Source organism: Lontra canadensis, unplaced genomic scaffold (assembly GCF_010015895.1).
Source record: "Lontra canadensis isolate GAN:19392208 unplaced genomic scaffold, GSC_riverotter_1.0 scaffold106, whole genome shotgun sequence".
Classification (NCBI taxonomy): Eukaryota; Metazoa; Chordata; class Mammalia; order Carnivora; family Mustelidae; genus Lontra; species Lontra canadensis.
The window spans coordinates 2,910,266-2,935,910 of NW_022631100.1; the positions used below are offsets into that span (position 1 = coordinate 2,910,266).

The 25,645-nt window shown below is 39.1% G+C and overlaps 1 protein-coding gene across 4 annotated transcripts in view; it reads right to left on the minus strand.

The window, feature by feature from the left end:
- SLC9C2 (solute carrier family 9 member C2 (putative)) overlaps window positions 1–25,645 on the minus strand; it is a 100,158-nt gene that overhangs the window by 53,069 nt on the left and 21,444 nt on the right. For 3 of the 4 annotated variants that reach the window (XM_032838800.1, XM_032838801.1, XM_032838799.1), the window contains exons 8-13: window positions 23,026–23,125; window positions 20,594–20,737; window positions 16,767–16,935; window positions 7,839–7,920; window positions 4,382–4,548; window positions 3,672–3,776 (exon numbers count right to left, since the gene is read on the minus strand). In XM_032838800.1, the coding sequence (XP_032694691.1) occupies window positions 3,672–3,776; window positions 4,382–4,548; window positions 7,839–7,920; window positions 16,767–16,935; window positions 20,594–20,737; window positions 23,026–23,125 (767 nt within the window). The remainder of the gene's footprint in view (window positions 1–3,671; window positions 3,777–4,381; window positions 4,549–7,838; window positions 7,921–16,766; window positions 16,936–20,593; window positions 20,738–23,025; window positions 23,126–25,645) is intronic. The other variant, XM_032838802.1, reaches the window with a different exon arrangement.

Consider the following 25,645-nt stretch of genomic DNA (forward strand, 5'->3'; position numbering starts at 1 on the left):
GAAATTGTAAGGTAAAAATGATGGAGAGAGTTAGCTCTTCTAAGAAAAACTAACATTAAAGAGATAAAAAGAGGAGTTCATGGAACAGACCAAAAAGAAAGGGGTCACAAAAATAGGAGGAATGCCAATAGAGAGCACTCTCAGAAAAGCCATTAAAAGACAGTGGGGAGCCTGGTGGGGAGCCTGGGTGGCTGAGACAGTTAAGCATCTGACTTGATTTTGGCTCAGGTCATGATCTCAGGGTCCTGGGATTGAGCCTCGCTCAGGCTCCATGCTCAGTGGGGAGTCTGTGTTAAGATTCTTTCCCTCTCCCTCTGCCTCTTCCACTGCTCACTCTCTTCCTCCCTCTCTCTCTCTAATATAGAAATACATCTTAAAAAAAAAAAAAAAAAGACAATATGGGAGAATGCCTAGATGGCTCAGTTGGTTAAGTGTTGGACTCTTGGGGCACCTGGGTGGCTCAGTGGGTTAAGCCTCTGCCTTTGGTTCAGGTCATGGTCTCAGGGTCCTAGCATTGAGCTCCGCATAGGGCTCTCTGCTCAGAGGGGAGCCTGCTTCCCCCCAACCGCTGCCTGCCTCTCTGCCTGCTTGTGATCTCTCTCTCTCTCTCTCTGTCAAATAAATAAATAAAATCTTTAAAAAAAAAAAAGTGTTGGACTCTTGATCTCAGCTCAGGTCATGAGTTCAAGCTCCTTGTTGGGCATGGAGCCTACTTAAAAAGAGAGAGAGAGAGAGAAAGAGAATAGGAGTGGGAGTGGTCATTACATGGGATTGTTTGTTTAAAAAAAGTAAATGTGGTAGGTCATTATGGCAATGACCCCAATGTATCCATGCTTTCCTGTGTCCATGCCCCCTTGCAACTGACCCTATTGCTTCTCCCAAGAAAGGGAGTCTACCTCTTCACTCATTGTCTCTGAGCTAGCTTTGTGATTTGCTTTAACTCATAGAATGGGAATAAAAATAATGTTATTCAAGTTCCAGAACATAGGATTCAGAGGCCTTGCAGCTTCTCCTCTTACCCTGTTGGAATCCAGAGTCCACAATGCTGAGAAGAAGCCCAGGCCACTCTATGGAAAATAGAAAGCCATATGGAAGACAGCCAAAGTGCTCTGAAAGACATCCTGCATCAACTGCCAAATCTCTGAATGAGGACACTCTGGAACCTCCAGTCCCACTGTACTATGAGATGACCACAGACACATGAATGCTCCCAGCCAAGACCGATGAAAGAATCATCCAGATTGCCAATCCACAGAACTATGAGACATAATAAGCCATTGTTTTAAGCCTGTAAATTTTGGTCTGGTTTGATATAGAGCAAAGGCCAACCAAAATAGAAATCAGTATCAATTGTGCAGAGCCTCCCTAAAAAGGGTTAAAACATGTGACAGTAGCTTTGGGACTTAGGGGTGAGTAGTCAGAGAGCAGCGCAAAAACTGATTTAAGGTACAGGAGGGAGCCAGCCATGCTAATGAAGAGGCACCACAGTGGGCAATTCTGTCACCTGAGGCCCCTGGGAAGGTGAAAAATGTGCCCAATGAACTTTAGTATTCAAGAAATACTAAAACTATCAATGTTTAAGCTACTTATGACAAAGTACAGGAAGAGAGAGAAAAACCAAAGAGAAACAGTTTACTCTACAGCAGAAATTAGAGAAAAAATAGAGTCCATGCTTTGCAGGTTGCTAACTAAACTTCTCTCTTATCTGCAGTCTTTCTAGCTGGCAAAAGACCTAAACGTAAAGATTGAATCTAGAGTGCTGACAGTAAAATATGCCTTTGGGTTCAAGATCAAATAAAGGATGTGCCTGAAGACCCTTTGTTAAGACCACGGAAAGACCAACTCTTGATTGCATGTCTCAGTTTATTTTTATGTGATATCTCATGCTTCAGAGGCAAGCCAGTTTCCTCACATGATAATCACAGGTTGGTATTCAGAGTAGAAGAAAGCGGAAACTGTAAATCTTCTCGAAGCACAGGCTCCAGAACATTCCCAAAGTCACTTCTGAAACATTTTATGGGTCAAAACAAGACACAAGAACAGCCCAAATTCAATGAGGTAGGGGTAGCAGGGAGGAATATAGGCACCACCTCTTAATGGAGGCTCTACAAATAAATTGGGACCATACTATACTGCTCTGGGTAAGAAACTTTCAAACTCTGAGAATATTTTAAATTAAGCTTAGAAATGCTTAAAAAAGGGAAAATATAGTATTATTACTTTATTTTGTATTAAGGAGAAATACATTCTTCAACAGAAAAAATAAAAGAGAGGAAGGAATTTATAGGTTAAAGAGGATTAAAGGGCATATTCATTAATTACAATGTAACTGTAATTAATTAATACAGATTCAATTTAAAAGTATAAACTGTGAGGGGCGCCTAGGTGCCTCAGTTGGTAAAGGGTCCAACTCTTGATTTTGGCTCAGGATCGTGATGTCAGGGTCATGATCTCAGGGTTGTGAAATCAAGCCCCAAACTCGGCTCCATGCTCAGTGGGGAGTCTACAAGAGATTCTCTCTCTCCCTCTCCGTTTGCCCCTCCCCCCTCTTGTGCTCACTCTCATTAACAAGACAATTGGAAATTTGATCATTGACTCGATATTTGATTAAGGAACTATTATTAATTTCTAGGTACAATATTAATATTTTACTATGTTTTTTAAAACGCTTTAAAATTTTGAGATACATACTGAAGTATTTACAGATGAAATAATATGATATCTGGGACTTGTATTAAATTAATATGGAAAGTAGATTAGTGAATGAGGCTGCTGATGAGGCAGGGTTAGTCATATTGGTTTTTAAGGCTGGGTGATGGGTACATAGGGACTTATTATAGTATTATATCTACTTTTGTATATGTTGAAAATTCTTCATTGTAAGTTTTAAAATAAAATTTTAAAAAATGGACTCTGGGCATAATGAATATATGGGCATATTTTTGTGTATTTGTAATATTGAATAAAATGTGTTCTCTTAGACCATAACCCCAGTTTAAAATGTGCAATTTGATAAGTTGATTTAAACTTGATTTTACCTAGTAATCATATTTTTAATGTTATATAATATGTAATTATTTTAAATTATGTTATATAGTATATAATTATTTTATTTTAATATGTTATATAATTTTAATGTTATATAATATATAATTATATACAAATATATTTATTTAAAATATAATCTTCCTTATATTAAAACATTTAATCTTAAATATTTTAAGAGAATTTTTGATTCATTAGTTTTATTTTAATGTATTAGATTTGCAAGAGTTAAAAAAGCACTTAAGAGAATTTTATATAAAAGAAACTCAAATACATTAAATTTATAAAAGTAGTTTCAGATATTTGAAGATGTTCAGTTAGATAAGTACATAAAGGGCACCAAAGATTATTCAAAGACCCCTCAAAACCCAACTGCTAAAAATTACTAGACTTAGAAACAGAATAATAAGATAGGTGACTTGAACTCAAAGCTTAAGACATTTATTGTTATTTTTTAACTTTAATAAAGCAAACAAACTTTAATAACAATAGGCTATCAAAAGGTGAAAACTTTTTTTTTCCAGTCACCTGAAAGCCTTATTTAAGAAATAGGAGCATTATTTAAGAAATAAGAATAAGAATTAAAAATAAATAAATAAATAATAGATTATGTGAACTGTACCAACCATTTGGATTATAGCGACATGCAATCTGGCTTCTTCTATTAAAACTTCTTCTGTTGGGGACTCCTCCTCCTCTTTGTTATCAGGTGAAACATAATAAGGATCAGACTAAGTTTAAAAACATAATTAGATTAAATTAAAAATAAGCTAAAGTATATAGGAGCTGCCAAACACTTCACTCAACCAAGACTCAAATAACTCAGATCAGAACTGCTATCATGAAGGGATATGTGTAACTGGGTTCACTCTCTGTATGAAAAATGTGGCTTTTAACTGTGGTAAAGTAACAATTCATTTGGGAGATTTGCAAGTCAGATTCTCCCCCAAACCTACCTATGCTTGACTGCTCTCTGAAGAAATCTGTGTTCTTTGCTTTTTATAATAACATGAGGACAGATCGCTCAGCTCCTCTAATGGTTGGAAACATGGGCTTGCCAGAGGCCATTCATAGTTAGTAAATCAACCAGTGTGTAAAAATACCAATTCTCCTCTATTTGACAAATAAACCTAGATAACTAAGACCTTCTCTTTGGAGAGAACTCAAAGTCTTTTCACCAAGATAGCAAAGCTAGTAAATATATCCCTTGTCCTCAGTTTTCTGACATTTCATTTGCAGGATCAAATTTCTTTATATGAGAGGCAGACCCAGGAGAGAAGAAGGACTTTTTTTTTTTTTTTTTTTTTTTTTTTTTTTGGGCCGGGTATCAACTCACAGGAAAGTTGTATTCAATCTTTGTTTTTTCTTCTACTAAGGTCCAATTAACATTTGTCAAAATTTTTTCTGTTTTGAATAGTGTGATTGTGTTCTGTATTATCTCTTGAATGTGCTTAATGGCATTTTGCATGGCCATTTGCCTTGGGAGGGAAATAGCACACAAACCTGTGACCAAAGAAAAAGCAAGTGTCTTAATAGAATACAGTGAAGACTGTAAGAAGAGGCAAAATCCTGCAAGATGGAGTGAGATCTTGTTGCTGTATTGAATCACCTGCACAGCCAAACCATAGTGTTTAGAGCAAGGACAACCTTTGGTCCAAAGTCTTCCAGAAAATTACCCAGCTATCTGTTTCTTCTGGCTGCAGAACTCAACTTTATCTGACTCAGCTGCTAAGGAATGCTTTATTAGTTTCCTTCCATTCCCGTTACCAAGAGATGTGACTTGTTACTTCAAGGTCCCTAATCACTATTTCTCAAAGTATAAGAAACTACTCATGTCTTCTTCAGGTAGGAAGGCTGCCTATTAATCTGTGCAAATTCCCTGGCCCACCTCATACGTAGAGAATCAGACCGGCCTTGGAATTTGCAACTGAACAATTCTCCGACTGATTCTTATAAAAATTTTAAAATTAAAAAAAAATTTTAAATAAAAAGGTCACCGCAATAGAGATCCCTCAAATTTAGTATATCTGTTTCCTGGCCAGCAAATCTACATGCTCCAAAATTTGTAGCCATTTGTATTTTCTTGAGGTATGAATTTAAAGTTACAGATATGAGGCTCACTCACCGAAAACAAGAATTAATTTTTTTTTTAAGATTCTATTTATTCATTCCACAGAGAGAGAGAGAGAGCACAAGCGGGGCAAGTGGCAGGCAGAGGGAGAGGGAGAAGCAGACTCCCTACCAAGCAGGGAGCCTGATGCAGGGCTTGATTCCAGGACCCCAAAATCATGACATGAGCCAAAGGTAGATGCTTAACCAAAAGAGCCACCCAGGTGCCCCCCAAAAGAATTTAATTAGTGAGTGAACTTGGTCTGCTCACTTGGAATTACATCTCAATAAAATTGTTCTCTCTTCATAAATTGCGCATGAATGGTCTCATAGAGAGTTAAAAAGAGTTCTAAATGTTTAGCTTAACTTTACTGTATTCTCTGTGGGACACCATGTGTAATGATGGTATTTGAAATTTTCAGGATTCCCAAGGTCTGGAAACATATCCCTCTTGATTCATTATGGTCCTGAGCAAACATGCATTTGACTGTAGGCTGAAGTTAGAAGTTGTCAGCTTTAGATTCAAAATTCCCATGACTGAGATCACACAAGAAGAAATTTTTCTTTTTTTCGGGGGAAACATGAGTGTATGTGGACCACTTGGTGGCACCAATACATTTGAGTGAACTCCCTGTATTTAGATGATCCTGGAAGTGTATGAGGAGGGAATCTCTTAAAGCCTCAGACCAGACGGAAGCAGTTAGTTTGACACTCCTACTGATAACACTCAACTCTGTCAAGTATTAAATGTGTGCCATGTAGTATTTCTGGAAAGGATGAGTATGGATTCTGAGGGGAGAAAGACCGTTATCATACACTTCTGTTTTATAATGAAAATTTTTGAGGTTTAGCTACTACAACAAAAAAAAATTTGGAGGGGGGCAGAGGTGCCTGGGGGGCTCAGTTGATTAAGCATCCAATTCTTGATTTTAGCTCAGGTTATGATCTCAGGATCTTGAGATGGAGCCCCACACAGGCTCCATGCTGAGTGTGAAGCCTCCTTGGGATTCTCTCTCCCTCTGCCTCTCACACATACACACACTCTCTCTCTCCCCCAATAATAAAATTTTTACAAATTTTGTAAGGGAGGAAAAAGAGAAGAAAAAATATTACCATGACAGCCTTGAAGTGTCAGAATAAGAGGAATCACAGGAAAGAAGCATGGGAGAAATCCAGATGTTACATCCTAAGCAAAGAGAATGGAGTGGCTCTGGACCCCTGGGAGTCAAAGGAATTGGTGGGAAGGGAGGTGTGAGAAAGTCTTCAAAGATCAAATTAACTTTCCTCATGCTCCAGTGTGGGCTTTTGCTGACAAAGCATACCTTTCTACTGAGAATGAGAACAAATCCATAACTGGGGGGAAAGGAGAGCTACCAAAAGTTTGCCCAATTGACTAGTTCAGTTTACATATTGGGGCCCTTGGGTTTGAGGTGGGCAGTAACAGGAAGTTCTGCTAGAGTTTTTGTGGGGTTCAGTTTTACAAAAGGACATGACTGAAAAGACACAAACGGAGGTGATAGCTCTCACGGGTAGGATAGGGTAAATTCACCAGGCTATTTCCTTGACTAGAAGAACTCTCTTTCAACATCATCCTTCCATTGCCTCTCATTAGTTCCAGGCTTTCCAAGAAACTTCCTGATGATTAGTTTTGTTTATTGAGGAAATTGTTATTTAGAGGTAAATACCCTGAATAATGATCACAATTATTTCAGACATAGAAATAAATCATCTTATTATAAATTAATAAATTGATTTTCTGCTTTATCCATATTTTCCTGTGAGTGCAGCATATGTGAATCTCCAGCAGTTGGATCAATTCTAGATACACTGAAAAAATCAAACACCAACATAGCTAAGACCAGGCCATGGGATACCGAATGATACTAAGGCCCTATTCTAAGACTTGGTGTAATCTTACCTCACCTTCTCCATCCCCAGTTGACTATACTGCCACCAATGATCTTATCCTAGATTTCTCTATTGACCATGTATCTCTGTATGATTTAATCATATTTATGCATTTTACTATCAGTGGCCTCAAATGTCTTCTGGAAATAAGCCACTGTGGCACAGTCTACTGACTGTCTCCCAATATCCATTTTCCCTTTCTTCTTTTACCAACCGAATTTCCAAGTTTTGGCTAAGCACATGGTCAGCCAGATAGGGATAATATTTCACAGCTTCTATTACCCATGAATGACTATGTGACCAAATTTTGGCCAATGGAATGCGAGTGGTAATGATGCATACAATTTCTAGGTTCTGCCCTTAAAAGGAAATGGCTTACCCTCCATTGCCACCTATCTCCTCATTTCCCCTGTCTAGTAGGTTGGATTGAAGATATAGTGGTAGTGAGCCAACTTCTACCCTGCAGACAAGAACAAAACCCCGGGGAATGGAGGAGAAACGAAAAAGAAGCAGAACTACCCCACTCTTGGACATTTAGGTAGGGGATGGGGGGAGAAAGTCCTCTATCTTGTTTGAGCCACTGTGAATGTGGTTTCTGTTAAACTGGCTGAACCAATACTCCCAATTAATACAGCATCAATAAGTAATAAGTGAATGAAAATGAATGATGTCATAGTCAATTCCTTGAACTTCATAAGAAATGTCCCATGACCCCCAACAATAATCTATTTGCATTATTTTCCCCAGTTAATTAATGAAAGACAGATTTACTTTACCTAATGTCCTGGCTGAATGAGTCATCATGTACGAATTTATTCCCATAGTCAATAGTGATATTACTTGTACATACAATATAAACTAAAAAACAAAACACACAAGTAGTTAGAACCAAAAAATGAATAAGTTCTCCAAAGGGCATCATTGTTCAACTAACCAACATCAACAAAATTCTATCTTAATCCACATTTTTTAATCCTACTTCTGAGAAGTAAATTGAGGCAAAAGGGTTGTTTTGTAGACACTGTTTGAATATAATACACTGGAGCAGAAATTAGTTTTCAGTGTGAATGAGAAAAGAGTTTATAATTTCTGGGAGGGATAAGAACACTGATGGAATGGGGCACCTGGGTGGCTCAGTGGGTTAAGCTTCTACCTTCAGCTCAGGTCATGGTCTCAGGGTCCTGGAATCAAGCCCCTCATTGGGCTCTCTGCTCAGTGGGGAACCTGCTTCTCCCTCTCTCTCTGCCTGCTGCTCTGCCTACTTGTGATCTCTGTCTGTCAAATAAATAAATAAAATTAAAAAAAAAAAAAAGAACACTGATGGAAGAGCTCTCCACCATTGCTGCTTCCTTCAACAGCCTTGCAAAGCCAGCAAGGTGGTAGGCATCACAGACACAGCTCTGGAGCCTGCAGGGCCGGGGGGTGAGGAGGACCCAGCAACTGCAGGCAGTGGTGACACAGCAGGGAGGGGAAAGGGTATCTGCCACTGGCATTTACTACAGCTCCTCAGGAGGCTCTGAAGGAACCTGCAGGAACCATGGTGGGGTCTGGAGAGGCACCGTGCAGAAGCAAACATATAATCACTTTCACAGGTCTTAGCTCTGCCCCTATTAGCCATGTAATTTGGAGTCAGTTAACTTAACCATTCTGAGCCTCAGTGCCCTTCAGTGGAAACTGGAGTTAATAGTAGTATGTCTTTTGGAGAGTGTTTCCCAAATTTGACTAACAACACTAAACACCTGAAATTCATCTAAAAGATACCGACTTCCAGGTTTCTTCCCTGAAGGTTCTGATTGTGCAGGTAGAGAGTGGCGCTAAAGGGATTGGTGTAACATCAGATAGATTTGGGAAATACTGTAAATGATATTCCAATGTTAGCATTCCATTGACTTGGTTTTAGGCTGATTCCTTGAACAAAAGATAATTGAAGGAGCTCAGATGTTTGTTATGATACCTTTCCTTTGGGGCATGAAAGGACCCTAAATCTCTAAAAACCACTGGTTAGTTTGAACTCCAAATTCCCACATGATAACTATAGATAAGAAGGGCAGATCCTCAGGAAAGACTGTAAGGAATATAATACTCCATTTAAAAAAGAACTTCTTCCTTTAGGAGTTAGGGCACCCAAGTTCTTCTCCTAACATGCTATTCTCTTTGTTTTGATGTCTCTACAGGCAAGATGGAGAGGGAGATAACTGATCCCCCAAAGAAATTTTTAAAATATTGTACTGCTGGAGTCTTCTGGAACAGGAACAAAATGACAAAGAGAAAACCCTGAGCTGGAAATCAGCCAATATCAAGAAACCCTGTACATCTACCTGTAGATTAAAGTTCCTTGGGAGGTGGGCAGGTGTTCTTAATTTACATTATTCGAGTGGCTTTTCTCCCTCCAGCAGCAGGTTTGGAATTCATCTGACTGGGAGGTGTTTGGGGATTGTCCTGGGGATTTCTAGCAACTTTCATCAACTTCTCCAGCTAGCTCCCACCATAGTCACAAATGATGAGGGGCCCTAACACTGTCACCAGATGCACTGGGCTCTTTGGATCTTCCCTAGAGTCTCGGCACCACAGACACTGCCACCATCAGATTGCCCAGAAATCCACCAGCTAGCCTATGGAGAAAAGGCTTTGAGGGAGAGTAACATTAATTGAGCATTTGCTAAGTGGCAGGTATTTTACTAAGTATCATCTCAATCTTCAACTGGAAATTGAGGTTCTACAAATCTGAGAAACTTGCCCAAGGTCACCCAGCCTGTGATGGTAGAACCAGGATTTGATCTCAAGTCTATCTGATTCCCACACCATTAACCACTACTTAACTGTTGGTCCCTTTCATACTGTCAAAACAAACTTTCCTCTGAAACTTCCTTTCTACTTAAAAGAACACATTTTTCAAATCTAATTTTTAAAATGGTTAACTTTGGTAGTGCCTGGGTGGCTCAGTCAGTTAAACGGTTGCTTTTGGCTCAGGTCATGATCCCAGGGTCCTGGGATCTAGTCCCACATCGGGCTTCCTGCTCAGTGGAGAGTCTGCTTCTCCCTCTCCCTCTGCCTGCCACTCTGCCTACTTGGGCTCTCTATCTCTCTGTCAAATAAATAAATAAATAATCTTTAAAAAAATGGTTAACTTTGGGAGAAGGAAAAGAAGATGGTGAAGGAGTAGGAGGACCCTAGGCTCATCTTGTCCCCATAAACATAACTAGATAACTATCAAATCATTTATCTAAATAACCCCAGAAGCCAACCTGAAGACTGACAGAACAAACTCCACAACTAAAGGAAGAGAAGAAAACCACATCAAGGAAGGTAGGAAGTACAGAGAGATGGTTTGGGGAAGAAACAGATCGCAAGTGCTGTGGAAGGGAGGGAGTCCTGGTCACGGAGAAAAGTGAGAGAGAGAGGCACACAGGGGAATGCACAAGGAGAGCACTTCCCTAAAGGCACTGGCTGGGAAAACAAGAGGGGTTGGTTTTTGTGAGTTTTTGCAACCAGTGGGACTTAGAGACAAGTTTTAAAGGTCAGCCAGCTTGGCTGGGATAGAGCCCTGAGGAACCTGCCCTACTCCTGGAGAGAAGGCAGACAAATAACCTGGGGGCAGGTGGCATGGAAATAGCATCTGAAGAATGCCTGGGGCACACAGCAGGGAGATAATTCACTCTTCTTGGAGCATGTACCTGAGAGGTAGGATTCTTACCTCTCTCTGGAGACAAAGGAGCCAGCAGGTGCCATTTACCTCCCTTGCCCCTCAGCTTAAACACATAGCCACCTTCAGGAGGCAGCACAGTGCCCACAGTGGCTGCCTAAGATGCTTACACCAAGTCCAACCCACCCTGTTCTCTGGAACACCTGCCCTCTGTCAGGCTTGCCTCTGTCCCAACATGGCCAGCCCCTTCCCCAGAAGGCCAGCAGAAATCCCTGCCCATACCATATCTCCTGACCAGAGTTCTGCTGGACTTCAGTTCTAGTAGAAGTAGAATCAGGTCTCTTTTAACAAGCAGACCAGAGCACACCTAGTTAAAACTCACCACACTCTGGCCAAGGACCAAACAGTGCCCACTGCAGGCAAGGAGAGTCTCTGCTGACACCTGGCCTGAGGATACAGCAGTCAAACACAACAGCAGAGTGCACACAGCATGCCTCAGACACTCTCTGAAGTGCCAGGCCCTAAACACTCTATGACCTCTTCTTCATAAAGCCGTTACTTTCAGGAACAGGAAACATAACTGGCTTTTCTAATATGGAGAAGAAAGCAGAGACTTAGACAAAATGTCCAGATGGAGGAATCCATCCCACATGAAAGAACAAGATAAGGTCACAGTCAGAGATCTAAGCAAAACAGATATAAGTAACATTCCTGATAGAGAATTTAAAGATTTTATTTATTTATTTGACAGACAGAGATCATAAGCAGACAGAGAGGCAGGCAGAGAAAGAGAGAGGAAGAAGCAGCCTTTCCGCTGAGCAGAGAGCCCAATGCGGGGCTCGATCCCACGACCCTGGGATCATGACCTGAGCTGAAGGCAGAGACTTTAACCCACTGAGCCACCCAGGCGCCCCCCTGATAGAGAATTTAAAGCAACAATCATAAAGATACTCACTGGGCTTGGGAAAAGAATAGAAGATTTCAAGGAGACTCTTACCACAGAGATAATAGAATTAAAAAAGTATCTGTCAGAAATGAAAAATGCAGTAATTGAGATTGGAAACAGGCTTGAGGCAATGAACACAAGGGTGAAAGAAGCAGAGGAATAAATAAGTGATATAGAAGACAAAATAATGGAAAATAAGGAAGCAGAACAAAAGAGAGAAAGAATTATGGAACATGAGAATAGACTCAGGGAATCGAGTGACTCTGTCAAAAGTAATAACAGGAACTAGAGGGTATCATGCTTAGCGAAATAAGTCAATCGGAGAAAGACAACTATCATATGATCTCCCTGATATGAGGGAGAGGAGATGCAACATGGGGGGTTAATGTGGTAGGAGAAGAGTAAATGAAACAAGTTGGGATTGGGAGGGAGACAAACCATAAGTGACTCTTAATCTCACAAAACAAACTGAGGGTTGCTGGGCAGAGGGGGGTTGGGGGGGGTTATGGACATTGGGTAGGGTATGTGCTATGGTGAGTGCTGTGAAGTTTGTAAACGTGGAGATTCACAGACCTGTACCCCTGGGGGAAAAAATATATATATATATATGTTTATAAAAAATAAAATTATAAAAAAAAAAAAAGAATTTGAGGTGTTGGATCAGAAAAAAAAAAAAAAAAGTAATAACAATCACATTATAGAAGAACGGGGGAGCAGGAAATTTATTTGAAAAAATAATAGCAGAAAACTTCCCTAATCTGGGGAAAGAAACAAACATCCCAATCCAAGAGACACAGAGAACTCCCATCAAAATCAATCAAAACAAGCCAACATTAAGACATATTGTAATTAAATTTGTAAAATATAATAAAAAAAAAAACCCCAACTATTGAAAGCAGCAAGACAAAAGAAGTCCTTAGCTTACAAGGGAAGACCCATAAGGCTGGCTATAGATTTCTCAACAAAAGTACGGCAAGCCAGAAGGGAGTGGCATGACATATTTAAAGCGCTGAATGGGAAAAATCAGTAGCCAAGAATATTCTATCCAGCAAGGCTATCATCCAGAAGAGAAGGAGAGAAAAAAAGTTTCCCATACAAAAACTAAAGGATGGGATGCCTGGGTGGCTCAGTCAGTTAAGTGGCTGCCTTCAACTCAGGTCATGATCCCAGCGTCCTCAGATCGAGTCCTGCATCGGGCTCCTTGTTCAGAAGAGAGCCTGCTTCTCCCTCTGCCTGTCATTCTCCCTGTTACGCTTTCTCCCTCTCTCTCTCTGACAAATAAATAAACAAAATCTTTTTAAAAAAAAACCCAAAACAAACAAACAAAAAAACTAAAGGAGTTTGTGACCACAAAACCAGTCCTGCAAGAAACACTAACAGGGTATCTTTGAGTGTGGAAAGACCAAAAGTGACAAAGACAAGAAAGGAACAGAGAACATCTCCAGAAACAATGACAAACAAGTAATAAAATGGCACTAAGTACATATCTATCAATAATTACTCTGAATGTAAATGGACTAAATGTTCCAATCTAAAGACATAACGTATTGGAATGGATAGAAAAAAAAAGACCCATCTATATGCTGGCTACAAGAGACTCATTTTAGATCTAAAGTCACCTGCAGACCCAAAGTGAGGGGGTAGAGAAACATTTATCATGCAAATGAATGTAAAAAAAAAAAAAAAAAAGGCCAGAGTAGTGCTATCACTAGCCAGAGCCCTTAAAGATGTTCCTCTGGAGATGCCCTGCTTTCTTGTTGTTGTTTTGTTTTGTTTGTTTGTTTTTGTTTTTTTGTGACCTTGTCAAAAGTCACCAGTCCAAGATGGTAGAACTTTTGGACTTGCCTTACCAAGGCCTGCAAAAGTGAAATCCTCCTAGTATCCATCTTTTGAGGCTTTCTAGAAGATTATAGGTGAAGAAAGCCACTTGAGATTTTATACTCTGTCTTGCCTCCTGTATTCTCAAAACTATTACCTCATGCAAGCTTCTGTGCTTGCATTGCCCTCTGAATCTAAAATTAACTTTTCTCAAATGGATTAAAAAATATTTATACAATAATCTCCAAAAGCTTCGGAAGGAAGCAGAAGGAATCTTCTTCTAAGCTATCAGGGCTTTTCCTCTCAGTCTCTGAACCTGGGGACAATACCTGGGGTTCCTTCCTACCCTGGGATGAGGAGAATAGCCTTTAATAAAGTCGATAGGAAACGCTGAGTATGGAGCTGTGAGGACAATCACTTTAAAACCGCCTGCATCTACGGTGAAGCGAGGAAGAGCTGCCACTGCCGATCAGGATTATGAATGGGGGAACCTTTTGAACTTTCTAGGCAACAATGGATTTCACAGGGCATTGTTTCTATAACACTTAAAACCTTGTTAATTATCCCACAAAGAAAGCACTCTGGCGATTGGGCGGTTAGGAGTTGGCCCAGTTGGGGGTAGAGGGTTAGAAGGCTACAGGCAGGAAGTTTGAAGGGCTGTGGGGAAAGGGTGAGATGTTCTGAGACCTGGGGCCAACTTCATTGTGGGCTTGCCTGTGTGTTCAGTTTGGCTTTGGGCTGGATTCTGGGGAGAGATGGGCTTGCTATTCAGGGAGGCATGAAGTTCTGCCTTAGACTAAATGATGTTTATAGTTGTGGCTCTTTTCTACTCGTATGCTGTGCTGAAGTGATGGAGACTGGGCTGTGTTACAAATAAATTATTTTATCTTGTTTTTGTTAAAAAAATATATATGGACAAACTAGACTTTAAAATAAAGTCTATAGGGGCACCTGGGTGGCTCAGTGGGTTAAAGCCTCTGCCTTCAGCTCAGGTCATAATCTCAGTGTCCTGGGATCTCTGCTCAGCGGGGAGCCTGCTTCCCTCCTCTCTCTCTCTGCCTGCCTCTTTGCCTAGTTGTGATCTCTGTCTGTCAAATAAATAAATAAATCTATACAAAATTAAAAAAAAATAAAATAAAGTCTATAACAAGAGATGAAAAAGGGCACTCCAACATAATAAAGGAGGAGGGTAAGTGATATTATGAGCACTGGCTGTTCCACGCAACTAATGAATCATTGAACATTACATCAAAAACTAATGATGTATTATATGTTTGCTAATTGAATTTAAATAAAAAAATGAAAAAAAGAGCTGTTACACAAATTCTGTAATACAAAAACAATGTACAAAAATCTGTTGCATTTCTATACACCAATAATGAAGCAACAGAAAGACAAATTAAGGAATCAATCCCATTTACAATTGCACCAAAACTTCTAAGATACTTAGGAAAAAACATAACCAAATAGGTAAAAGACCAGTACTCTGAAAACTATAAAACACTGATGAAAGAAACTGAAGAGGACATGAAGAAATGTAAAGATATTCCATGCTCATGGATTAGAAAAACAAATATTGTTAAAATGTCTATGCCACCCAAAGCCATTTACACATTTAATGCAATCCCTATCAAAATAACACCAGCATTTTTCACAGAGCTAGAATAAATAATCCTAAAATTTGTATGGAGCTACACAAGACCTCAAATAGCCAAAGCAACCTTGAAAAAGAAAAGCATCACAATTGTGATGGAGGCATCACAATTTGGAATTCAGGTTATGTTACAAAGCTGTAGTGATCAAAACAGTGTGGTACCAGCACAAAAACAGACACATGGCTCAATAGAACACAATAGAAAACCCAGAAATGAACCCACAACTATAGGGTCCATTAATCTTTGGCAAAGCAGGAATGAATATTCCAGGGGAAAAGACAGTCTCTTCAACAGATAATGTTGGGAAAACTGATAGCAACATGCAAAATAAAATCATACACAAAAATAACTTCAGAATGGATGAAAAACCTAAATATGAGACAGGAAACCATTAAAATCCTAGAGGAGAATATAGGCACTAACCTCTTCGACGTCAGCCATAGCAACATCTTTCTAGCTATGTCTCTGGAGGCAAGGAAAACAAAAGCAAAAATAAAGGACTGGGACTTCATCAAAATAAAAAGCTTCTGCACAGGGAAAGAAGCAATCAACAAAATTAAAAGTCAGCCTATAGGGGAAGAATGGGGAAAGATATTTGCAAATGACATATCTGATAAAGGGTTAGTATCCAAAATATATAAAAAACTTACACAACTTAACACCCAAAAAAACCAAATAATCCAACTAAAAACTAGGTAAAAGACAATGGATAGAGATTTTTCCAAAGAAGACATACAGCTGGCCAATAGACAGATGAAAAGATGCTCCATACCACTCATCACCAGGGAAATACAAATCTGAACTACAACGAGATATTGCCTCACACTTGCCAAAATGGCTAAAATAAAAAACACAAGAAACAACAGCTGTTGGTGAGGGGAACCCTCCTGCACTGTTGGTGGGAACGCAAACTGGTACAGCCACTAAGGAAAACAGTATGGAGGTTCCTCAAAAGGCTGAAAACAGACCTATTCTATGATCCAGCGATTATATTATTAGGCATTAACCCAAAACACTAAAATACCAGTTCAAAGGGATACATGGACCCCGATGTTTATAGCGACATTATCTACAATAGCTAAACTATGGAAACAGCCCAAGTGTCCATTGACTGATAAATGAATAAAGAAGGTGTGGTATATGTATATAATGGAATATTCCTTGGCCATCAAAAAAGAATGAAATCTTGCCATTGCAACAACATGGATAGAGCTAGAGAGTATAATGTTAAGCAAAATAAGTCAGTCAGAGAAACATAAATACCATATGATTTCACTCATATGTAGAATTTAAAAAACAAAATGAACAAAGAGGCAGAAAAAAAGAAAAGGAGGCAAACCGAGAAACAGACTCTTAACTATAGAAAACAAACTGATGATTACCAGAGGGGAGGTGGGTGGGGGGTGGGTAAAATGGGTGATGGGGATTAAGCAGGGCCCTTGATGTGATGGGTATTGTATGTAAATATTCAATCACTAAATTGTACACCTGAAACTAATATTACACTGTATGTTAACTAATTGGAATTTAAATGAAAACTTTAAAAAAATGGTTAGCTCTATTATTGGGAACTATGACAAGTACTACAAAATAAATAAAAATGAGTAAATATGAATAAATATGAGATACAATTTTTTCCTACCAATTGTGGTGACTCTATTTTTTTTTCAGCCAGATTATGAATATCAGGAGCCAGGAGTAAGCTAAAAACTCCTTTAATTCCAGACCATGCTATAACAATTCCCCATTTCCAATTATATTCGTAATTTGTATGCATCAGAATGGGGCTCACTAACACAACAGTAAGCAACCTGTGGAAAGAAAAAAAATTTTTTATTAATCACACCTAATGTATCAATGTTATTCATGGTTGAATACTACATTTCATATCAGATTTTTTTCAGGAAAAAGAAAATAATCAGTTTATTTTTTTAATTTTTTTTCCCGCCCCCCTCCCCGACCCTCAATAATCAGTTTATTAACAAGTTGTTCAAACTTTTTGGGACAAACCAAATCTACTGTCTAAATTTTGCATATAATACTCATATCTTGAAAAACAGTGCTAGAAGGCTTATACAAATACAAGGATTTATTATTAACACTATTGGGCACTATTTAGATTTGGGTAGTAAATTTCTGAAAGTTCTTCAAATAACATTGACAAGCTCATCTATTCCATGGAGGGCCATGACTAGATTCAGAAATTGGGTCAAGAGGATATGCAGATGATGTCCAGAAAGGGAAAATTATTGTAGGCACATTAATAAATGGCTTAACCAAAGTTTTCTTGCGCTCCCATGAAACTCATAAACTAAATGTCACATAAGTAATCTCAGTTTGTGCCTTTTTTCCTCTACAGAACAGTTTTCTTTGCTTTTCTTTTTAGAGTGGGGAGGGAGAGAGAAAATCTCAAGCAGGCTCCATGCCCAGCACGGATCCTGACACCGGGCTCAATCTCACAATCCTAAAATCATGACCTAGGCTCTCAAGAGTCAGACGCTTAACTGACAGAGTCACCCAGGTGCCCCTCTCTTCTTTTTTCTTATTTGAGAATAGTTGACCCACAATGTTGATGATAGTTTTATGTGCAACACAGTGATTCCACAACTCTATTATTATGCTATGCTCTCCACAAGTGCCTACGGATCATTTTTCTATAAGACCCTCTACCCAAAATTTAGAATCTATATTTAGGGGATCTGCACCAAATGAATATCAGTACTATCCCTCAAAGGAGATTTCAGCAGAAAGAAAATTGACATGTTCTTAGCCTCAAAAAATATATTGTGTATCAGTTGCTCAGCTGGGAATTTCACAAGACAGTTTAGAGAATTTCTATCATTGAGAAACAGAAAATCCGCAATTACCGTCTGCAACATATATAATTAATTTGAGCAAACTACTCTGCCTTGCATTTAAGCCTTTTGCAAAGTAATTTTTACCAACATTTTCAGCCTTACTAATTGGTCTTTCTCTGAAATACCATGGAGTCCAGCCAAAATAGAACAACTCATATCATTTCCTGATATCAAAAACAGAAAGGCAGTGTAGTAAAATCTCAGGAGTCAGTCTACCTAGGTTTCAAGTTGAGGCTGCTTTTACCAACCATGTAAACTTAAGCAAGCTCTTTAACCTACTTATTTATTTAAAAGATTTTATTTATTTGAGAGAGTGGGAGAGAGAGTAAGAGTGCACAGAGGGGAGAAGGTCAGAGGGAGAAGCAGAATCCCCATGGAGCTGGGAGCCTGATGCAGGACTCGAGCCCCGGACTCCGGGATCATGACCTGAGCCGAAGGCAGTGGCTTAACCAACTGAGCCACCCAGGCACCCTCTTTAACCTCTTTAAACCTCAGTTTCTTCACCTGTAAAGTGGAGGTGATATATAACAATAAGTACACTTGCCTCAAAGGATTATTGTGAAGACTCAATTAAATGAGGCAACATACGGAGGATTTAGAATGATGTTTTGAATGTGGACAGCACTCAATACATGTTAGCAATAATTATTGTGACCCGGCCTTAGTTTGGCTCATCCTCTAAAATGTTTTTCTCAACAAGTCTCTTATGAAAAGCCCACCCATATTTTGAGGGACCCTCAGGATGACTCCTTCCATTAAAGCCTTTCCTCTAGTGAGATGGATCCAACAGTTCACCTCAGATCCCTGGCACTCCCGAGCCATTTGACTTTGGGCAAGGTACTTTGCCTTTGTTGGCCAGTTTCTTCATCCATAAAATTCCCATCTCCTAGTGTTGTTATGAAGATGAAATGAGACACCAGAAGTGTAGCTGAGCCAAACAATGGGCATATTCTTCATATTCTGTCTTCATTTTCTTTTTCTTTTTCTTTTTCTTTCTTTTTTTTTTTTGACAGACAGAGATCACAAGTAGGGCAGAGAGGCAAACAGAGAGATGAAGGGAAGCAGGCTCCCTGCTGAGAAGAGAGCCCGATGTGGGGCTTGATCCCAGGACCCTGGGATCATGACCTGAGCTGAAGGCAGAGGCTTTAACCCACTGAGCCACCCCGGTGCCCCTTCTCTCTTCATTTTCTGTGACCAGTCTCAATTGGCACGTGGGCTTCCATCGTACAAAGAAGTGTAAATTGCATACACATCCTTGTGTGTAAGAGTGACTATATGAGTGGCATGCAGGGTCTTCAGAGTCAGCAAAAGCAATGTCCCCTGAGAACCTCTTATAAAGGAAGTCCCCTTGGCCAGGTCTATCCTCAGTGGAAATGACACTGTAATGAATTCTTATCAAAGACACAACTACCATGAGTGGGCAGTGGCATTTAAAAGAAAACATGTTCATGGGCTCAGATTTAAATCCCAATTTCGTGGAATACTATGCAGCCATCAAAAGAAATGAAATCTTGCCATTTGCAATGACGTGGATGGAACTAGAGGGTATTATGCTTAGTGAAATAAGTCAATAGGATAAAGACAACTATCATATTGTCTCCCTGATATGAGGAAGTGGAGATGCAACATGGGGGGATGGGGGTAGGAAAAGAATAAATGAAACAAGAGGAGATGGAGGGAGACAAACCATAAGAGACTCTTAATCTCACAAAACGAACTAAGGGTTGCCAGGGGGAGGGCGGTAGGGAGAGGGTGATGGCGTTATGGACATTGGGAAGGGTATGTGCTATGGTGAGTGCTGTGAAGTGTGTAAACCTGGCGATTCACAGACCTGTACCCCTGGGGCTAATAATACATTATATGTTCATAAAAAAAATAATAAAAAAAATAAATCCCAATTTTGGGGGCACCTGGGTGGCTCAGTTGGTTAAGTGTTTGCCTTTGGCTCAGGACATGATCCCAGAGTCCTGGGATCAAGCCCTGACTCGGGCTCCCTGCTCACTGGGGAGCCTGCTCCTCTCTCTCTCTCAAATAAATAAATAAAATCTTTTAAAAAATAATAAATAAACCCCAATTCTGCCCTTCAAATTGGGTAACTCTAGGCAAGTTTTTAACCTTTCTGGGCTTCATCTGTGAAATGATGCAATAACACCTACTTCATAAGATTGTATTAGTATTAATAGTATAATGTACATGGTAGGTGCTTAATAAATGGCTTTATCATAGAAATAAGGATGAAAGTCAACAAAAATGTTAAGAGCCATTAATCCACTCCAGTGTTGCACAAACATTAACAAACATGTTGAAACAGCTTCCTGGATCTCGTCTCTAGAGATGCAATTCAGTACATTGGGATGGGCCCATGAGTGAGCATTTCTATCAAGCTCATGGGTCATGATGCTGCTGCTGCTATCCTTGCCCCTTCTCCTTTTCTAGATATAACTATGAAGCGTGAAGAGACTTCTCCCAGTTGCACAGCAAGCTATTGTCAGGACCTTGACAACAACACAGGTTTTCTGACGTCCCATCCAGAACTCTTCTTGCTATCACTTACTACCTCCCAGTGCTAATTCTGGGCTCAAGGAAGCAAACTTTAAAATATAATTCTTACCTTACAAAATTTACCGTTGCAAATAAGATGAACAAGAAAACCACAGTGTGAAATTTTAAATACTTGGTTTCTCCACATCCGATTACAATACCAAAGAAAGTATATAATAATTGTTGGAATACAGCTGAAAACATTATTAGGAACCTTGGATGAATGGAAAATAAATCACATTTTAAGCAATGGGTTTTTTAATAGTTGCCTTTTCGCATAAAAGTATGTATCACATATCTATCATTCTTGTCTTAGCAGAGGTCCTTGCCTCCAGCACTGTTGCAATCAACATTTAAAAGTATTTTGTTGGAACTAAAATCCACCCGGCTCCATATTCTCCAATACTCTTCATCACACTATGCCCATGGGCTGCCTCTCATAGGAGAACAGTAAGAACAAGGCAGAAAAATAAAGCTCTCCACGTCTTCCCTGATCAGTGATGTGACAGTTTTGCTGAGATTAGCTGGCATCATATAAAACTGTTGGGTCTGCCACAGGTAAGCCCAGAACCACCTACTTAACCTTGACTTTTCAACAGCTGACTGGATCACCTCACTGTCCTCTGCAGGATTTCTTCCTTCATGATTTGCTTGAAAGTCCCTCACCTTAAAAATCTCTCCTGTCTGCTTTCCCATCTACTGAATTCCTAAAAATCTAATAAGGCTAACTCTAATCCCATGTTCTTCATAAAACCATCCTAAGCACTCTCATTGGAAGTGACCCTCCTTTAAACCCCTACAGCGCCAATTGTCTATACCACCATGGTTTGTTAAGCAGACAAGTGAATTAGAATCACCCGTATTGCTTTCCATATAGCTATACACCTGGCCTATCCCCAGAGTCTTACTGAGTAGACAGAACACAATGGTTCAGGCTTAGAGCTGTTGTGGTACCATGTGGTAATATGCTTGCATCCAGGTTTGACTTCTATAAGCAGATTGCCTCCTCTTGGGCCCCTCCACTGGAACTTTCCCTTTCAGCTAACTAGGTGAGTGTGCCTGTTCCACAAACCAGTCTCCTCACAGGTGGGTCCCAAGATCTACATTTGGAAAGCAGCATGAGGAAGCCTCATTTTGGCTTTGGAGGAAAACCATATTCTGTGACACAGCATTACACCCATCAAGTAGATGGTCTGATTCTCTCTCTGATTCCCATCTCCTGCTTCATTAGATTCAGAACTCAGAGAAAGGAAAGGTTTGAGGTCCCTCCAGCCCCCAATGCTTAGTTTTCTGAAATTCAGAAATGGTGGAATAACTGAGAATACTTTTTCAAATGTCTCCACAGGACCTAAAAAAAAAAATCTGTACATATAGCAGGATCCCAATAATTCTATAATGATTCATACTTACTGGTTTCTTATATAAACATGCCCAATCACTTAATAATGAGTGCCTTCTGCGAAGGGGACTTACTTACGTAGCCCCAAACTGAGATACAACATCCAGATCACAGTAGACATTAAGAAAGGATAGATTGAATAGGTTCAAGGATAAACAATTAAATGAATACAATGAGTAATATATAGTGATGCTGACATACAGCATGACTGAGCTCAGGAAACTGCCCAAATTCAGACAAAAAGTTCTATGAACTGTTTATCCCCAAGCTTCTGGAGTCTAAAAACCAGGTAAGTGTCATATTCACATAGACACAACATTAGAAGAGTTACAGGTGCCAATTTTTTAATTTTGCAAAGAGAAGTTATTTTTAAAAAGATACCATCTTCTATCACTGGGATTTCATAAAAGAAAGAACATTTTAAACACCCAAAAAGGAGACAGACCATAATTTCAGAACCATGGATAGTCGTCTACGTTTAAAAAAATGAATCTTCCTGGGAAAATTCAGGATTATGGCTTCTTGCTTTAGCATTTGCTTTCATTTGATCTATACTGGGCTAGGACTTATGAAGTAATTCTGAAACAATCCTATAATTTAGTACAGCTCTCTGCGAGCCTAATTTATTTATCTGAGAAGATAGGCAAATGGTTTTCTCTCCATGCAGAGATAGTCACATGACACCTTGCATTACTAAATGTAGAGGGCAGGTAAGAGTTTGGCTGGTGTGGCATCTTTCTGCTACTTTTCTTCTCCAGCTCTTCCCATATTAGGATGCTGCCATTCATAGATGTCATGAAGGAAACAAAGGAATTAGGTATTTTTAAAATTTCTCATGATCCAAAGTAAATTTTTATCAAGAGTTATGTATAAAAAGACCACAACCTCTGAGCCACACCTACATAATTTGTAACAAAAGAATATCAATCAATGTCAATAATTGTTGGTACCTTAAGTGCTTTCAAATATAACCGGTGATAAAATTCAGAATTAAAAGGCAGAAAAAAGTTACAAAAGGGGTGTCTTATGGATCCAGGAAGGCAGAACCATTTAAGCACAAAATTTCTATGATATCTATACCAAGTACACAATAGGAGACTTACTTAGTAATTATTAACTCAATCCTCGGTTTAAAGCTTAAGGAGTCTAAATTCAGTCCTACAGTGACTAACGCAACCATTCCTGACATTCCCAAAAATTCCACTGGGGAGGAAAAAAATGAGTAAAATTAGTTGCATTCAAATCTGCACACTAAGGTACTTTATCTTGAGTGAAGAATTGGTGAGAGACTTAAGGGTCACAGTGCTTGGAAAGTTGTTCCAAGGATCGGCCTAATCATGTAGATCAGGGGTTGGCAAACTTCTTCTGTAAAGGATCATAGAGTAAATATTCGGTCTTTGCGGGCCACACAGCCCCTGTCACCACAATGGAACTCAACCATCGTAGCAGAACAACAGCCACAGATAGCCTGCCAACAAATGTGTGTGTATTAAATAATAGACACTAAGAGCTGAAGCGCTTTGGAGCAGGGCAGAGCTGGCTGCTCTGGGAATGTGACCTCCCTTTTCTCTCTTAGCATCCCTGCATCTGTAAAATGGGTGTAAAAGAATAATGCTCCACAGTTGTTGTGCAGATTCAACTAAATAATATGAAAAGTGCTTGGCACACTTTTAAATCAATGAATGTGTGATAGTCACTATTACTATGCTTTTATACATTCACTTTATACAGTCACTATTTACTAAGCCATTGCTTAGTAAATTAATACTGTTTATTTAAATTTTTTTCAATATTTTCCATATTTATTTTATTATGCCTTTGGTTTATCTAATCACTTAAGTCCACTTTTGATTTAGTTTTACCTACGTATCTAACTGAATTTAATATAAATAACCAAGAACAGTAAAACCATGAGTGCTGGGAACTATGAGGATAGGGAAACTGTCTTTTGAAATCTTATTTCCACTTCCCTATAATTAGTATTACTGGATTTTAAAGCTTATCAAAAGTCTTTCTCAGTAACAGACAGTACTTAGAGACAACATCTGCTATGAGGAAACCAGTAAATAACTTCCATTTTAGAAATGATATCATCCTATTTAGTATAATCCCAATGTTATAAGGTTGCATGGTATGTATGTTTATATGTGTTTTTTTAAAGGCTGAGGACATACACCAAAACATGTCTGTGGTCTAATTTATTACACTGGTATGTAGGTGATTTTTTTTCTTCTTTAATTTTTCAGAATATTTCCAAAATTCTATACTCAGTATGTATTACTTTTATAATTAGATAAAGTTTTTATAAAATTATAAGTGCCATTCTAGTCAATTGTATTTTAAATGTTCTGAAGGGGAAAAAGTCATGGACCATGTAATAAAGGAAGTAACTTTCATCTTCATAAAGCTGAGTAGTTAAAAATAGTAGTTTTTCTGACTCAGTGGAGAAAACCATCACAGAAAGTCGATGCTGTAGACAAGTGGCTCTCTCAGTCTTTGTCTCTCTCTTCCTCTCTCTGGTGTAGAAAAAGTGAAGGTTCTCCTCATAAAATTAAAGGGATTTTTTTCCCTAAAATCAACAGGATTGACGATTGGATGTTTTCTAACTAAAATATATTCGGATAATGATGGAAGTTTGACATTTATCACCCAGACCAACGATGACAGTGAAGAGACGGTGGAGCCATCAGCACTGACATGAGGAGGAAGGGGAGGCACTGTTTGTAGGAGTTTTAAAGCAATAAAACTAATGAAAAGTTTTCTGCTCTTCATTATCTCCATTCCCCAGAAATTCTGAATCACGTCGATAAAATATTCCTCTTGCTTCTAGAAGCAAGCGGTATACCTCTGGCCTACACTATTATAAAACCCACTGTGTCTCATGAATTATACATTGACTCTTCAAGTGCCTTTTATCCCCTCAATCAAATGTTCTTCCATGGGCTGATACCTTAATATTTCCAACTGTACTACCTGTCAACCGAACAATGTTCCTGAAGCCTTGTGTCCTTTGTGAGGCAATGTCTGTGCTATTTTTGTTTTGTTTCATGAAAAAGAGTGAATGTGCTAGTATGGGTGATTTCTTGAGGTCCAGATTTCATGACTTGAACACAATTAAGACAAAAAAGGAAATTACTGCATGTGCTCAAAGAGGTGATGCTCTAACTTTGATCAGATGTTCTCTGGACTTAAGCCAGTTGGCTGAGTGTTCCCTAGTGAGGGAAGAAAACAGAATTAGGCAACATAACAGAAATGTAACATTAGAGAATTGTGAATTTGAATTTTATCTATGTTTGACAATGGAATTTCTGGCAATGGAACTTCTCCTGATAACATGTCTATTACTGACTTCTGCCAGGAACTTATTAAATATAAGAGTAAAGGACTGCCCAAAGTGTTTCTTTAATTCCTGAAGCAGAGGAAAATGCAACGGAGGAGAGAGGACTATCCGTTTCTGGGGCTGCTGGAACAAAGTACCACAAACTATCTTAAACACCATAAATTATATTGTCTCAGAGTTCTGGAAGCTAGAGGTCCAACATCAAGGCTCAGCAGTGATTCCCTCTGAGACTAAAAGGAAGGATCTGTTCCAGGCTTTCCAACCACTGACTGGAAGCACCTCCATCTTTTAGAAGGAAAGTGGAAAGGAACCAACATTTGTTGGCTGCCCTAACTTGAGTCAGTGGTGAGCTGGTAAATGTTAAAATCAGCTCTCTGGAGGTA